Genomic DNA, 16,419 nt, shown 5'->3' with positions numbered 1-16,419 from the left:
TGTTTATTTCCCTGATCCACTCCCGTCCCAGAAGTGGTGGACCTCCCTCAGGTAGTACATATAAGTCCATTCCTTGGTGTTCTTTGCCCCTGTCTCTCACCTTGACTTGTATCTCTCCCATGGGGTATGCTTTATGCCCCGTGTATGTCTGCAATACAATCTTGGTATCTCTCAAGGGTATATGTGAGAATAGCCGGTTCTAATCCCTTCGATTTATGACTGATAGGGCTGATCCTGTGTCCAATTCCATTTTCACTTGGACTCCGGCTACTTTTAGTGTGACCCAGATAGTTTGTAGGTCAGCTTCCTTACTCACATTGTGAATTCTCAGACTACCCAGTTCCTGGCCGTTCGGGTCTGAATCCGAATTCTGTTCATCTGAACTCTTCTCAGCCACCTTGTGTACCTTGCTGTACTTTTCCTGCGGTGACTTTTTTCTGTTGTTGGTCTTCTTTCCTGACCGGCATACTTTAGCTATGTGACCCAGCTTGCCACATTTTCTACATTCCTGGTTTTTAAACCAGCATTGGTTCTGGTCGTGTGTTGTCTTCCCACAACGATAACATTTTGTTGTACCCGAAGTCATTTGATCCACGCTGAGTACCGCTGCCTTCAGCTGCATTTCCGCAGTGCCTCTCGCGGCTGCTTCGTGTGATGCTGCAATAAGGACAGCCTTGTCAAGTGTAAGATCGTTCTCTTCGAGCAGTCGCTTTTGTGTTCCTTCCTTTGACAACCCGCACACGAACTTGTCTCTCAATGCCTCTGTCAGATTTTCCCCAAACTGGCAGTATTTCGCTAGTCTACGCAGTTCGACCAAGTATTCCGCGTTGCTTTCCTCTTTCCGTTGCGTTCTCGCATAAAATTTGAATCGTTCCGCCAACATCAGCGGTGTGGGGTTCAAATGATCCTTCAGGACAGCAACAATATCAGCGAAAGTCTGATCCGCCGGTTTAGCTGGTGATAGAAGATGCTTCAATAGCCCGTATGTCTTCGCCCCCATTGCGTTTAATAAGGTGAGAGCTTTATCATCCTCTGCTATTTTATTGGCCTCACAATATATCTCGATGCGTTCTACGTACGTGGCCCAATCTTCCACCTCGGAATCGAAGTTGTTGATGTTACCATGCTTAGGCATCTTCACTATCTTTTTGAGAAACCACAACGAATTTGTTCGTTACTTTTTTTTTCCAAAAATGGCGGTTTCCCGCGCTTGTCTTCTTCCCCGCCCACTTTCAAAATGGCGGTTTCCCGCTTCTGTCTTCTTCCCCGCCTACTGGCGGCTTCTCGCGTTTCTTCCCCTGGCGGGAGGGGTAAGCTTTCCTTCGGACGACTTTCGGAGTTCGCAGCCTGCGCGCCGGCTTCAGTGCGTTCCTTGTTCCCTTTTCTCGGCCGGCAACCGGCACTGGGGACATCCCGTTGGCGGCGAACAGTTCCAGCCGCTGGGCGGAATCTCGCTCGGTCCCGTTCCCCCTTCACTCGGGCTCTGTTTCTCCCTCAGCGGCTTCCAATCGCGCCTCCCAGCCCTCTCGCAGTCCGGTCCTTTCCTCCCCCGGCTGCGGCTGAGTTCTCCGCGGTTTTATTTCTTTTTATATCTTCCCGCGCCTTACGATCCCGGTCGCAGCGCCTCGTGGCCTCGGTAGCTGCCCGGCCTTTTTCGCCGGTCGCGGTCTAGCTGTCTCACGACGCTGTTGCGTCTCCCAGCCCGCTTGTAGCCCGGTCTCTCACACCGGCTGCGTTCCCGCTTGTAGCCCGGTCTCTCACACCGGCTGCGTTCCCGCTTGTACCGCGGCTTCCATGCCCTACGCTGCCCCAGTCTCAGCGCCTCTGGGCCCGACTTCTGTCCGGCTCCTTTCCCCCGACCGTGGTCGAGTTCACCGCCCTTATCCTCCGTTTCTTTTTATTTCCCCCCTACTCACAGTCAACGTGGCCGACTTGCTTCTCTTGGCTGATCGGCTCACTCACCGCCGTGGCAGAAGGGACAATAACAGCCTGTTGCTGATGGAAGGCTTCGTGTCTGAATCCTTCCTTCTTCCTTGCTCTGCAGACTCGAGTCTTCTCTCAGCAGAACGACGAGGCGGGTGCCTCTTCTCGACGCTCGTTAACTGCTTCGGGTGCGTCGCTGCCGCAGGGTAAGATCGAACCCGTCGCCACTGTAAAGTCTGTGGGTTATATGGTGAATTAATACACAGACTACAAGAGTAACTTTAACAGGACTTTACTATTCGAAGGTCAGGGTGAATCTGCCCAATAAATCCTTACACAGCACTTATATACCGGTGTGGTCACCACCGGTATTACAGTATACAGCAGCCAAGATAAAGTAGTGCAACACCTAAAATAGTTCTCTTAAAGGTGGACGGTTACATACAATAGTTCTCTTAAAGGTAGAACGGTTACATACACTACAGGTATGAGGGAGGGGAAGAGACCGTGAGTGCCCTCACTAGGGGCATACACAGTTCCCACCCCGGGAGGTGCCCCCTCCAGTACAAGGGGTGTACCCGGTACCCATCCTGTGGTGAGTGCTCGCTGTCTGTGAGCCCTGCCAATCAGCACTGTCTTGGCAGTAGGCCGGCCTGTGAGAGCGGTGCAGTTGTAGGTGGAGTAGGTGTCGAGCTCTGTGAAGCTCTCTCCCCGCCCCGGGTGACTGTTTGACCTCTGCCCCAGTTCCCTCTGCATGCCTTTGCTTTGCTTCTGTTCCTATTCTGGTTGTTTTTGCAGACGTGTTCAGGCAGGGCTGAAATGAGACACCATACCACACCTGTGCTGGCAGGGCCCCAGGCTCTGGGCTTGGTTCCTTTTACAATGTCGCACCTTTACTGGCCAGTGAGGCAAGACAATTCTCGATTGAAAAGTGAGCTAACCAAGGGTAAGGGAGACAATGGATAGTGCACCTCCCCCACCGACAGGCTCCTGTAACCACACAACAAGCCCAGGTTAGATGGTCACCACCTCTGGTTGGTCGTAGTGCAGGAGATTTCATCACATGACCTCCTGTCCCCCAACTGCCCCGCCCCCCACTCTCCCGCCATTGGTCACAGGACATGTCCATCCTCACATTCCCATCCCAATTGGACAGTGAACAAATGACCCGATTTGGATGATTGCTGATGGTCAGTCAAACAGCCCTTCCCCCCCTCAGCCCCATGTCCAATATTTCTACAACTAATAAACAAACATCTTCAAAGAGAATGAAAAAACACAATGGGCTAAAAATTCGGTATCGCCGCGTCAGGTCTTTAGTGCCCGAAATGTTGCGCTCGCCCGGATTCCCGTCGCGCCCGCCTGAAATTCAGTTGCGCCGCCCCAAGACGGAGGTGGGCGCTATTGCAGGGTTTGGCCGCCTCGTTTGGGGCGATGAAAGTCAGTTTCAGGCGTCCAGCTGCCGCTGCGGCACCCGATGCGGTGCGGCAGGCTGGGGGTACTGCAGGCCTCCTCCTTCTCTTAAGGAGGAGCTGCCTGCAGCCGTGAGATCGCCGCTGGATTCCCCCGGCAAATGAGCCCGGCACCACGGAGAAGTGCCGGGCTCGTGGGAGTCAGACACCAATGCCGCGGGGGGGTGGTGCAGGAGTCCGGGGAGGGAGGTGCGGCCAGGCGGCCGCCGGGGAAAGCGGCCAGCCGCCCCTCCACCTTTATGCGCCGGCCTCTCGGAGCTGCAAGGCACCGTTTTTCAAACGCTGTTTGCGGCCGCTACGGGCGAGGCGGCCGCAACTGAATTTGGCCATCGGGACGGAATAGCATTGGAACCGGGGCGCTGCGCACACCGATGACGTCATCGGTGCCGGCGCAGCGCTACCGGCTAACACCGCTGTTAGGGACCAACTGAATTTCGGGCGCTAAAAAACTTCCGGCGCAAACCACTCTATAGCCAATAAGTGGGCGCAAACGCGACTGAATTTCCAGGCCAATATTTTTTAATGCCCTCCATGAGTTTTCCCGAGTTGCTCATAGCAATGTCCTGGAGAGTAATCTTTAATTCCGGGAGACTCCGGAACAATCGGGAATGATAATCAGCTAAAATTTGACACCGAGCCATATAAGGAGCTATTAGGACACGTGGCCAATAGTTTGGTCAAAGAGGTAGATTTAAGAAGCACCTTAAAGGAGGAGCGAGAAGCTGAGCGAGGCGGACAGGTTTATGGAGGAAATTGCTGCGATCAGGGCCCAGGGAGCTGAAGGCTCGGCCGCCAATGGTGGAGCAAAGAAAATCGGGGATGCTCAAGAGGGCAGAATTAGAGGAGGCTGGAGGAGGTTACAGAAATAGGGAGGGGCGAGGCCATGGAGGGGTTTGAACACAAGGATATCAAATTCAAGGTGTTGCATTGCTGGCCCACTAATGGATCAAATAAAGAAATTGAGCGAATGGTGAGAATGTGGAACTTGCTACCACATGGAGAGGTTGAAACATTGATGAACATAAGGGAGAAGGGATAGAGGGAAAGGGGGGCAGTTCATTAGATGTGGGTGGGGGCTCATGTGGAGTATAATCACTGGCATAGACCAGTTGGGCTGAATGGCCTGTGCTGTGAATTCTACATCATTCAATTCAGCAACACCTGTACGATAGCAAAACCTGTGTCTGGTTCACCCCACCTCACACCACATCAGTGAGAAAGAGCGACAGTCACAATACATTGCACAATAGGCAAACATGGTGTGAACTTTGGATTTATAAAAGGTAACCTATCTGATTCAGGGCAGGGGAATGAGGAGGGAAGGTGTGGCATTTTGCCAGGAATCGGGGAGAGCGGATTCTAAGAGGTGGACTTTTCACCCTCCTGCAAACTCCACACCCCGACTCCCCACATGATGACCTTTTATTAACCCTTCAACCACCCACCCCACCCCACCCCAAACCCTGGCTCCGCTCTCTCGGCATTGACAGCCGCTCTGGGACAGCTCCACCCACCCTCCGCTCCCCCCTTCCCCTGGCAACCATCCCTGAGCAGCGGCCTCTTGTCCTCAGGCTCAGCCAAAACCGGCTCTCTGAGCAGCTTGGAGTGGGGGAGGAAAAGAGGTGGCATTGAGAGAGTTTGTGTGAGGGAGGGGAGGAGGGAGGAGAGAGGAGAGGGGGATAGGGGAGAGTAGAGAGGGGAGAGGAGAGGAGGGAGGAGAGAGGAGAGTAGAGCAGGGATAGGGGAGAGGGGGGGAGGAGGGGGCAGGGGGGAGGAGGGGGGAGGAGATCAGGGAGAGGGGGAGAGGGGAGAGGTGGGCAGGGGGAGGGGGAGAGGGGGGAGGGGAGAGGGGAGGGGGGGAGAGGGGGCGAGGGGAGAGGAGAGGGGCGGGAAACAGGAAACCACAGGCCCTGAGTTTAACTCCCCGGCAGGATGCGGTGTAGCGGGGCAGGTTCGGCCGCGGTTAACACCAGGGCACATTAACGTGTCGCTCCTCCATTTCCCAACCACGGCGGCAGGAAGCAGCTGGTCGGCGATTACAGTCGGAGCCCCATCTGCATCTTTAGAGAGGAGCTCGCCGGCTCCGAGGGTATCCCAGCCGCCACTCGGCCAGATCAGGATGGGAACAGAGTGGGTCAGTGCCCCCCAACCCCTGACCCCCCCCCTGACCCCCGACCCCCGACCGCCCCCACCCCGCCCAGGATTGTCCTGGAGTCTCCCGGAATTGAAGGTTAGTCTCCAGGACACTGTGAAGCATTTAAAAAAGTGTATTTTTATTTTCTTTGAACACTCTTATTGATTATTTATAAAATGATTGGCGATGGGGGGAACAAAGCAGTTGGAGTCAGAAGGTCAAGTGGTGAAACCTCCAGGAATATGTCCAATCAAAGTGGGCAACTGGAGGCGGAATCCGCTGGGAAGGCAGGGGTTAAAGTCAGCCCCACGCACTGGGATACAAAGAGAAATAAAGAGCGAGAGAGCAGCACAGAGAGAAATCTTGTTTTATTTTATCAGGACACTGCTGCAAGGATGGTAATGAGAGAGAGAGAGATTGGGGTGGGGAGACAGATAGTGGCCATATTGAGGAGTAGGTGGGCTAGAGACCTGCATGAGGAGGAGGGATAGAATGGCAGACCCTGTCAATGGAGGAGGAGAGAGAGAGAGCGAGAGAGACAGAGAGAGAAACAGAGAGAGAGAGAGAGAGAGACAGAGAGAGAGAGAGACAGAGAGAGAGAGAGAGACAGAGAGAGAGAGAGACAGAGAGAGAGAGAGACAGAGAGAGATAGAGAGAGAAACAGAGAGAGAGAGAGAGAGAGACAGAGAGAGAGAGACAGAGAGAGATAGAGAGAGAGAGAGAGACAGAGAGAGAGAGAGACAGAGAGAGATAGAGAGAGAGATAGAGACAGAGAGAGATAGAGAGAGAGATAGAGATAGAGAGAGAGATAGAGATAGAGAGACACCTACAGAATGTTGGAAAACTGTACCTTTTTGCAATGTAAGCTTTGGCAATATGGTTCTCTGTAAACTTTCATGCCAATAAAGCATTTGAACTGAACTGAACTGAACTGAGAGAGAGATGGCTCAGCAGGCCAATTAGGGAGGAAGTCACTGACAGAGCACCTCAATGTCTGATGTTCCATCTGTCAAGACTTCTTGAAAGAAGAAATGTCAGCGTTTGACAGCTCTGTGAAGAGGGGGGCTGGTTTCCCGGGGGGGGGGCAGGTTTCCTGGGGGGGCTAGTTTCCCGGGGGCTGGTTTCCCGTGGGGGGGCTGGTTACCAGGGAGGGGCTAGTTTCCCGGGGGGGGGCAGGTTTCCCGGGGGGGGGCTGGTTTCCCGTGGGGGGGCTGGTTACCCGGGAGGGGGGCTGGTTTCCCGGGGGGGGGGCTGGTTTCCCGGGGGGGGGGCTGGTTTCCCAGGGGGGGACTGGTTTCCCGGGGGGGGGCTGGTTTCCCGAGGGGGGGCTGGTTACCCGGGAGGGGGGCTAGTTTCCCGGGGGGGGGGGGCTGGTTTCCCGAGGGGGGGCTGGTTACCCGGGAGGGGGGCTAGTTTCCCGGGGGGGGGGGCTGGTTTCCCGAGGGGGGGCTGGTTACCCGGGAGGGGGGCTAGTTTCCCGGGGGGGGGGGCTGGTTTCCCGTGGGGGGGCTGGTTACCCGGGGGGGGGGCTGGTTTCCCGTGGGGGGGCTGGTTACCCGGGAGGGGGGCTGGTTTCCCGGGGGTGGGGCTGGTTTCCCGGGGGGGTCTGGTTTCCCGGGGGGGGTGAGAAACATAGAAGATAGGAGCAGGAGTAGGCCATTCGGCCCCTCCAGCCTGCTCCGCCATTCAATGAGATCATGGCTGATCATCCAACTTCAGTACCCTGTCCATGCCTTCTCCCCATATCCTTTGATCCCTTTAGCCTTAAGAAATATATCCAACTCCTTCTTGAATATATTTAATGAATTGGCCTCTACTGCCTTCTGTGGTAGAGAATTCCACAGGTTCACCACTCTCTGGGTGAAGAAATTCCTCCGCATCTCTGTCCTAAATGGCTTACCCCTTATCCTTAGACTGTGACCCCTGGTTCTGGACTCCCCGACCATCGGGAACATCCTTCCTGCATCTAGTCTGTCTAGTCCTGTCAGAATTTTATAAGTTTCAATGAGATCCCCTCTCATTCTTCTAAACTGCAGCGAGTATAAGCCCAATCGACCCAATCTCTCCTCATATATCATTCCTGCCATCCCAGGTGAATCTTCGCTGCACTCCCTCCATGGCAAGAACATCCTTCCTCAGATAAGGCGACCAAAACTGCACACAGTACTCAAGATGTGGTCTCACCAAGGCCCTGTACAACTGCAGCAAGACATCCTTGTTCCTGTACTCAAACCCTCTCGTTACGAAGGCCAACATATTATTTGCCTTCTTAACCGCCTGCTGCACCTGCATGCTTACCTTCAGCGACTGGTGCACAAGGACACCCAGGTCTCATTGCACTTCCCCTTCTCCCAATCTATTGCCATTCAGATAACCTCGCATTTATCCACATTATACTGCATCTGCCATGCTTCTGCCCAATCACCCAACCTGTCCAAATCGTACTGGAGTTTCTCAGCATCCTCCTCACAACACACACGCCCACCCAGCTTTGTGTCGTCTGCAAACATGGAGATATTACTTCTAGTTCCCTTGTCTAGATCATTAATATATATTGTGAATAGCTGGGGTCCTAGCACTGATCCCTGCGGTACCCCACTAGTCACTGCCTGCCACTCGGAAAAAGACCCGTTTATTCCAACTCTTTGCTTCCTATCTGCCAACCTGTTCTCTATCCAAGTCAATACTTTACCCCCAATCCCATGTGGCTTAACTTTACACACTAATCTCTTACGCTGGTTTCCTGGGGGGTGGGGTTTCCGAGGGGGGTTTCCCGGGGGCGGGGTTTGCATGGGCGGGGTTTCAGGGGGTGGGGTTTGCGGGGGGCTGGGTTTCCTGGGGGGGCGGGGTTTGCAGGGGCGGGGTTTCAGGGGGCGGGGTTTGCGGGGGGCTGGGTTTCCTGGGGGGGCGGGGTTTGCAGGGGCGGGGTTTCAGGGGACGGGGTTTCTGGGGGCGGGGTTTCAGGGGGCTGGGTTTCCCGGGGGGCGGGGTTTCAGGGGACGGGGTGTCTGGGGGCGGGGTTTCAGGGGGCGGGGTTTCCCGGGGGCGGGGTTTGCGGGGGCGTGGTTTCCCGGGGGCGGGGTTTGCGGGGGCGTGGTTTCCCAGGGGGCGGGGTTTGCGGGGGCGGGGCTTCCCGGGGGCGGGGTTTGCGGGGGCGGGGTTTCCCGGGGACGGGGTTTCCCGGGGGGGCGGGGTTTCCCGGGGGGGCGGGGTTTGCAGGGGCGGGGTTTCAGGGGGCTGGGTTTCCCGGGGGGCGGGGTTTGCGGGGGCGTGGTTTCCCAGGGGGCGGGGTTTCCGGGGGCGGGGTTTCCCGGGGGCGGGGCTATACTGTACCGAGGACCAGCCCCGCTCCCAGTCCGGAAACCTGCACCTGAGAGCGGCCAGGTGAGCGGGGAGAGCCGGGGGCGGGGGAAGAGAGCCGGGGGGGAGGAACCCGGGGGGGAGAGAGCCCGGTGGGGGCACCCGGTGGGGGGGAGCCGGGGTTTGGGGTTGGGGTGAGGGTGTTGCGGCCGAGCCGGCTCCGATACATCGGTCAGGGGAGGAGCGGGATCACTAATCGGTTACTGAGAGCGATTAGTCAGCAGTCACTGGCCGAGCGCTGCTCTGATCGCTGGTTCTTCAAAAGCTGCGGCTGATTGCGATTAGTAAGCGATAGTTAGTCAATGTTTCTGACCGATTCCGATTGCTATTGCTGTTGTGATCAATGCTGATTATTAATCGATTAGTATTGAAACCGATTGTGCCTGATTCTGATTCCACTGCTCAGAATGACCTGGTCACTGTTTCTGATAGCCTTCTGGGCACTGATTAATCGATTAATCGCTGTTTTATTTATTGCAGACCCGGAGTGCCATCATGAGTCAGTTCAAATCGGCCTTCCGGAGGAGCATCAGGCGGTTGACCTGGCATGCAGGGCAGCAGCGCCCAAGACCAGGTAGGTCACAGGGCAGTGCAGGATGGAGCGTTCCAGGGGGCGGGCTGGAGCGTTCCAGGGGGCGGGCTGAAGCGTTCCAGGGGGCGGGATGGAGCGTTCCAGGGGGCGGGCTGGAGCGTTCCAGGGGGCGGGATGGAGCGTTCCAGGGGGCGGGCTGGAGCGTTCCAGGGGGCGGGATGGAGCGTTCCAGGGGGCGGGATGGAGCGTTCCAGGGGGGAGGGATGGAGCGTTCCAGGGGGCGGGATGGAGCGTTCCAGGGGGCGGGATGGAGCGTTCCAGGGGGCGGGCTGGAAGCGTTCCAGGGGGCGGGATGGAGCGTTCCAGGGGGCGGGATGGAGCGGTCCAGGGAGCGGGCTGGAGCGTTCCAGGGGGCGGGCTGAAGCGTTCCAGGGGGCGGGATGGAGCGTTCCAGGGGGCGGGCTGGAGCGTTCCAGGGGGCGGGATGGAGCGTTCCGGGGAGCGGGATGGAGCGTTCCGGGGGGCGGGCTGGAGCGTTCCAGGGGGCGGGATGGAGCGTTCCAGGGGGCGGGATGGAGCGTTCCAGGGAGCGGGATGGAGCGTTCCAGGGAGCGGGCTGGAGCGTTCCAGGGGGCGGGATGGAGCGTTCCAGGGGGCGGGATGGAGCGTTCCAGGGGGCGGGCTGGAGCGTTCCAGGGAGCGGGATGGAGCGTTCCAGGGGGCGGGCTGGAGCGTTCCAGGGGGCGGGCTGGAGCGTTCCAGGGGGCGGGCTGGAGCGTTCCAGGGGGCGGGATGGAGCGTTCCAGGGGGCGGGATGGAGCGTTCCAGGGAGCGGGATGGAGCGTTCCAGGGAGCGGGATGGAGCGTTCCAGGGGGCGGGATGGAGCGTTCCAGGGGGCGGGATGGAGCGTTCCAGGGGGCGGGATGGAGCGTTCCAGGGAGCGGGCTGGAGCGTTCCAGGGGGCGGGATGGAGCGTTCCAGGGGGCGGGATGGAGCGTTCCAGGGAGCGGGATGGAGCGTTCCAGGGAGCGGGATGGAGCGTTCCAGGGAGAGGGATGGAGCGTTCCAGGGAGCAGGATTGAGTGGGCTATAAGAAAGAATGAAAAAATTGCAATTATGTAGTACCTTTCACGACCTCCGGACATCCCAAAGTGCTTTACACCAATGAAGTACTTTTGAAGTGGAGTCACTGTGGTAATGCAGGGAAATGGAGTGTGATTGACTGTTCCATGGAGTGTTCCATGGAGTGGATTTGAAAGGTTTATGGAGTGGGATTGAGTGGCTTGTGGAGTTGGATTCAGTGGTCGGTGGAGTGGGAGTGGGCGGTCCCGGGAGTGGGAGTGGGCGGTCCCGGGAGTGGGAGTGGGCGGTCCCGGGAGTGGGAGTGGGCGGTCGTGGGAGTGGGCGGTCCCGGGAGTGGGAGTGGGCGGTCCCGGGAGTGGGAGTGGGCGGTCCCGGGAGTGGGAGTGGGAGTGGCGGTCCCGGGAGTGGGAGTGGGCGGTCCCGGGAGTGGGAGTGGGCGGTCCCGGGAGTGGGAGTGGGCGGTCGTGGGCGTGGGAGTGGGAGTGGGCGGTCCCGGGAGTGGGAGTGTGCGGTCCTGGGAGTGGGAGAGCGTGGTCCCGGGAGTGGGAGTGGGCGGTCGTGGGAGTGGGAGTGGGCGGTCCCGGGAGTGGGAGTGTGCGGTCCTGGGAGTGGGAGAGCGTGGTCCCGGGAGTGGGAGTGGGCGGTCCCGGGAGTGGGAGTGGGCGGTCGTGGGCGTGGGAGTGGGAGTGGGCGGTCCCGGGAGTGGGAGTGTGCGGTCCTGGGAGTGGGAGAGCGTGGTCCCGGGAGTGGGAGTGGGCGGTCCCGGGAGTGGGAGTGGGCGGTCCCGGGAGTGGGAGTGGGCGGTCCCGGGAGTGGGAGTGGGCGGTCCCGGGAGTGGGAGTGTGCAGTCCTGGGAGTGGGAGAGCGTGGTCCTGGGAGTGGGAGTGAGTATTCCGGAGATAGTACGTAATCAACGATGCAGCGAGAATGAGGAACTTAAAGAAATTAGTATTAGTAAAGAATAGTACTGGAGAAATTAATGGGACTAAAAGCTGACAAATCCCCTGGACCTGACGGCCTTCATCCTAGGGTTTTAAAAGAGGTGGCTACAGAGATAGTGGATGCATTGGTTTTGATCTTCCAGAATTCCCTAGATTCTAGAATGTTCCCTGTGGATTAGAAGGTAGCAAATGTAACCCCGCTATTTAAGAAAGGAGGGAGAGAGAAAACAGGGAACTACAGACCAGTTAGCCTGACATCAGTAGTAGGAAAAGTGCTAGAATCTATCATTAGGGATGTGGTAACAGGGCACTTAGAAAATCATATGATTGGGCAGATTCAACGTGGATTTATGAAAGGGAAATGTCGTCACCAAGGCAGCTGAAGGCACGCCCGCCAATGGTGGAGCAATTAAAATTGGGGATGTTCAAAAGGCCAGAATAGGCAGAGCACAGAGGTCCAGGGGGATTCTAGGGCTGGAGGAGATTACAGAGATAAGATGGGGCGAGGCCATGGAGGGATTTGAAAACAAGGATGAGATTTTTAAAATTGAGGCAGTGTTTAACTGGGAGCCAATGTAGGTCAACAAGCACAGGGATGGTGGGCGAGCGGGACTTGGAGCGAGTTAGCACACGGGCGGCAGAGTTTTGGATGACCTCAAGTTTAGGAGGGTAAAACTAGGAGTGCTTTGGAATAGTCGAGTCTAGAGGTGATCAAGGCGTGGCTGAGAGTTTCAGAAGCAGATAAGTTGAGGTAAGGCTGGAAACGGGCAATATTACAAAGGTGTAAATGGCGGTTTTAGTGATTGAATGGATAGGAAGTAGGAAGCTCAATTCGTGATCAAATGTGACACCAAGGTTGTGAACAGACTTGGTCAGCCTTAGACAGTTGCCGGGGAAAGGGAACGGAGTTTGTGGCGTTATTATTATTATTTTATTGCATAAAATTAGGGCTCATGGGGTTGGGGGTAATATATTAGCATGGATTGAGGATTAGTTAACGGACAGTAGGAATTAATGGGTCATTTTGGGTTGACACACTGTAACTAGTGGGGTACCACAAGGATTAGTGCTTGGACCTCAGCTATTTACAATCTAAAGCAATGGCTTAGATGAGGGGACCGAGTGCAATATACCAAGTTTGCTGACGATACAAAGTTAGGTGGGAAAGTAAGCTGTGAGGAGGATGCCAAGAGGCTGCAAAGGGATACAGACAGGTTAAGTGAGTGGGCAAGAACGTGGCAGATGGAATATAATGTGGAGAAGTGTGAAGTTATCCACTTTGGTAGGAAATATAGAAAAGCAGAATATTTTTTAAATGGTGAGAGACTGGGAAATGTTGGTATTCCCAGGGACCTGGGTGTCCTTGTACAGGAAGCACAGAAATTTCGAGTGGTTTGCACAGAGTGGTCTTAATTGGAGTGCTTCTAAACAGAGTCTTTGTTTTCAAATCCCTCCATGGCCTCGCCCCTCCCTATCTCTGTAATGTCCTTCAGCCCCACAGCCCCCCCCCCCCCCCCCGAGATATCTGCACTCTAATTCTGCCCTCTTGAGTATCCCTGATTATAATCGCTCCACCTTTGGTGGCCATGCCTTCTGTTGCCTAGGCCCTAAGCTCTGGAATTCCCTGCCTAAACCTCTCCGCCTCGCTACCTCTCTTTCCTCCTTTAAGACGCTCCTTAAAACCTACCTCTTTGACCAAGCTTTTGGTCACCTGCCCTAATTTCTCCTTATGTGGCTCGGTGTCAAATTTTTTGTCTTCTAATACTCCTGTTCAGCACCTTGGGACGTTTTACTATGTTAAAGGCACTATATAAATACAAGTTGTTATTGTTGTTAAAGTTGGGAATTTGGAGAGAGTGGAAATTCGGAGCAGAGGGGAAAGGAGGTGCTACTTTTTGCTTCCAATATTGTAGTACTTTTGTTACAGGTAAATATTAAACTTAATCTACGCATAACTTAAACTAGATTAAGTATAATTAGTTAAAAACTAAACTATAAGATAAATTAAATAAATACATAAACTCTAATTAATTAAATAAATAAAACAAGGTTTTATAGGGATGGCAGTGCAGGTGGTGTGTTGCAACTGCAGCATGTGGGAGTTTGTGGCGAGCACATATCCGTAGTAAGTGCCTGCATCTCGAGGAACTTCAGCTGAGAGTTGTTGAGCTGGAGTCCGAGATGCTCACATTATGGGATATCAGGGAGAGGGAGAGTTATCTGGACACTTTGATCCAGGAGGCAGTCCCACCCCTTACGTTAGGTAGTGGTACAGGTCTGGTTAGTGATCAGGGACAGGAGGGTGTGACTGCAACTCAGGCAGGTAAGGGGACCTCGGGTGCAGTGCTGGAGGAACGTCGGCATTTGCCCGCATCCAACAGGTATGAGGATCTTGCTGCCTGTTTGGATGAGAGCAGAATCTGCAGCGTGGATGAGCAAACTCACCATAGCACCATGGTACAGGAGGCCATTCAAGTGGGGGGAGTGAAAAGGAATGTAGTTGTGTTAGGGGACAGTATAGTCAGGGGGATAGATACTGTTCTCTGCAGCCGCGACCGAGAGTTCCGAAGGTTGTGTTGCCTGCCCGGTGCCAGGGTTAAGGATATCTCTTCGCGGCTGGAGAAGTACTTGGAGTGGGAGGGGGAGGATCCAGTTGTTGTGGTTCACGTAGGAACCAACGACATAGTAAAACTAGGAATGATGTTCTGCGAAGAGATTTTAAAGAGCTAGGTTACAAATTAAAAAGCAGAACCTCAAAGGTAATAATCACTGGATTGTTACCTGAGCCACGCGCAAATTGGCATAGGGACAAGCAGATCAGAGAGTTAAATGTGAGGCTGAAAGAATGGTGTGGGAGGAAGGGGTTTCAATTCATGGGGCACTGGCACCAGTACTGGGGAAAGAGGGAGCTATTACGTTGGGACAGGCTCCACTTAAACCAGGCTGGGACCAGTGTCCTGGTGAATCAAATAACTAGGGCTATAGATAGGGCTATAAATTAAAAAGGCGGGGTGAGGGGTCTAAAGAGAAAAGTCAAGGCAATGGAGCAGTGTAACGATTTGGGTAATGATAAAAAGAGTGTGACAAGAAGGGACAGAGAGTTTAATGGTAATAGTGCATCAGTGAATAAGATAAAAGCAGGGAATGATAAAAAGTTAAAATTAAAGGCTCTTTATCTGAATGCATGAAGCATTCATAACAAGATAGACAAATTAGTGGCACAAATAGAGATAAATGGCTTTGATCTAATAGTCATTACAGAGACATGGTTGCAAGGTGACCAAGGTTAGGAACTAAATATTCCAGGGGACTTGATGTTTTGAAAAGACAGGCAGACTGGAAAAGGAGTGGGGGTAGCCCTGATGATAAAGGATGACATAAGGACAGTAGCGAGAAAGGATCTTGACTCGGAAGATCAGGAAGTAGAATCAATATGGATGGAGATAACAAATAACTAGGGACATAAAACACTGGTGGGTGTAGTTTATAGACCCCGTAACAGTAGCTATACCGTTGGGCAGAGTATTAATCAACAAATAATAGGAGCTTGTAACAAAGGTAATGCAATAATCATGGGGGACTTTAATTTTCATATAGACTGGGCAAATCAAATTGGCAAAGGTAGTCTGGAGGGCAAGTTAACTCAATGCATTTGGGACAGTTTCCTGGAACAATATGCCATGGAACCAACCAGGGAACAGGCTATTTTAGGTCTCGTGTCATGAGACAGGGTTAATTAGTAATCTCATAGTAAAGGATCCTGTGGGGCAGAGTGATCATAATATGATAGAATTTCACGTTAAGTTTGAGAGTGACTTACCTAAGTCCGAAACTAGAGTCTTAAACTTAAATAAAGCCAATTACATAGGTATGAGGGGTGAGCTGGCTAAGGTAGATTGGGAAATTAGATTAAAAGGTATGACAGTTGATAAGCAGTGGCAAACATTTAATGAAATATTACAAAATTTGCAATGAATATACATTCCATTGAGAAATAAAAACTCCATGGGAAAAGTGATCCATCCTTGGCTAACTGAAGAAGTTAAGGATAGTATTAGATTAAAAGAAGAGGCTTATAATGCTGCAAAGAATAGTGGTAAGCCTGAGAATTGTGAGAGCTTTAGAAACCAGCAAAGGATGACCAAAAAATTGATTAAGAGGGATAAAATAGAATATGAGAGTAAACTAGCAAGAAATATAAAAATAGATTGTAAGAGTATGTAAAAAGGAAGAGCGTAACAAAAGTAAGCATTGGTCCCTTAGAAACTGAGACAGGAGACATTATAATGGGGAACAAGGAAATGGCAGAGACTTTAAACAAATATTTTATATATGTCTTCACAGTAGAAGACACAAAAGTATACCAAAAATAGTGGGGAACCAAGGCTCTAATGAGAGTGAGGAACATAAAGTAATTAATATCAGCAGAGGAAAAGTATTTGAGAAACTAATGGGACTAAAAGCCAACAAATCCCCTGGACCTGATGGCCTACATCCTCAGGTTCTAAAAGAGGTGGCTGCAGAGACAGTGGATGCATTGGTTGTGATCTTCCAAAATTCCCTAGATTCTAGAACGGTCCCAGTGGTTTGGAAGGTAGCAAATGTAACCTTGCTATTCAAAAGGAGGGAGAGAGAAAACAGGGAACTACAGGCCAGTTAGCCTGACATCAATTGTCAGGAAAATGCTGGAATCCATTATTAAGGAAGTTGTAATAGGGCATTTAGAAAAATCATAATATGGTTAGGCAGAGTCAACATGGTTTTATGAAAGGGAAATCATGTTTAACACATTTATTAGAGTTTTTTGAGGGCGTAACTAGTAGGGTAGATAAAGGGGAACAAGTGGATGTAGTATATTTGGATTTCCAAAGGGAATTCGATAAGGTGCCACATAAAAAGTGTTATGCAAGATAAGGGTTCATGGGATTGGGGGTAATATATTAGCATGGATAGAGGATTGGTTAATGGACAGA

General features: G+C 53.2%; 1 protein-coding gene across 6 annotated transcripts in view; it reads left to right on the top strand.

Annotated features, from left to right (window-relative positions):
* LOC147105391 (DENN domain-containing protein 2D-like) overlaps positions 1–16,419 on the top strand; it is a 216,234-nt gene that overhangs the window by 16,524 nt on the left and 183,291 nt on the right. For 2 of the 6 annotated variants that reach the window (XM_086011699.1, XM_086011694.1), the window contains exons 1-2: positions 9,050–9,173; positions 9,370–9,463. In XM_086011699.1, the coding sequence (XP_085867825.1) occupies positions 9,437–9,463 (27 nt within the window). In that variant the 5' untranslated portion in view covers positions 9,050–9,173; positions 9,370–9,436. Of the gene's footprint in view, positions 1–8,832; positions 8,914–9,049; positions 9,174–9,369; positions 9,464–16,419 lie in introns of those variants that run through there. The other 4 variants (XM_086011698.1, XM_086011693.1, XM_086011697.1 and 1 more) reach the window with 3 other exon arrangements.

This window comes from Somniosus microcephalus, chromosome 18, assembly GCF_052327205.1.
Source record: "Somniosus microcephalus isolate GS21.2 chromosome 18, FLI_Smic_1.0, whole genome shotgun sequence".
NCBI lineage: Eukaryota > Metazoa > Chordata > Chondrichthyes > Squaliformes > Somniosidae > Somniosus > Somniosus microcephalus.
This window is presented reverse-complemented; position numbering and strand designations above follow the sequence as displayed.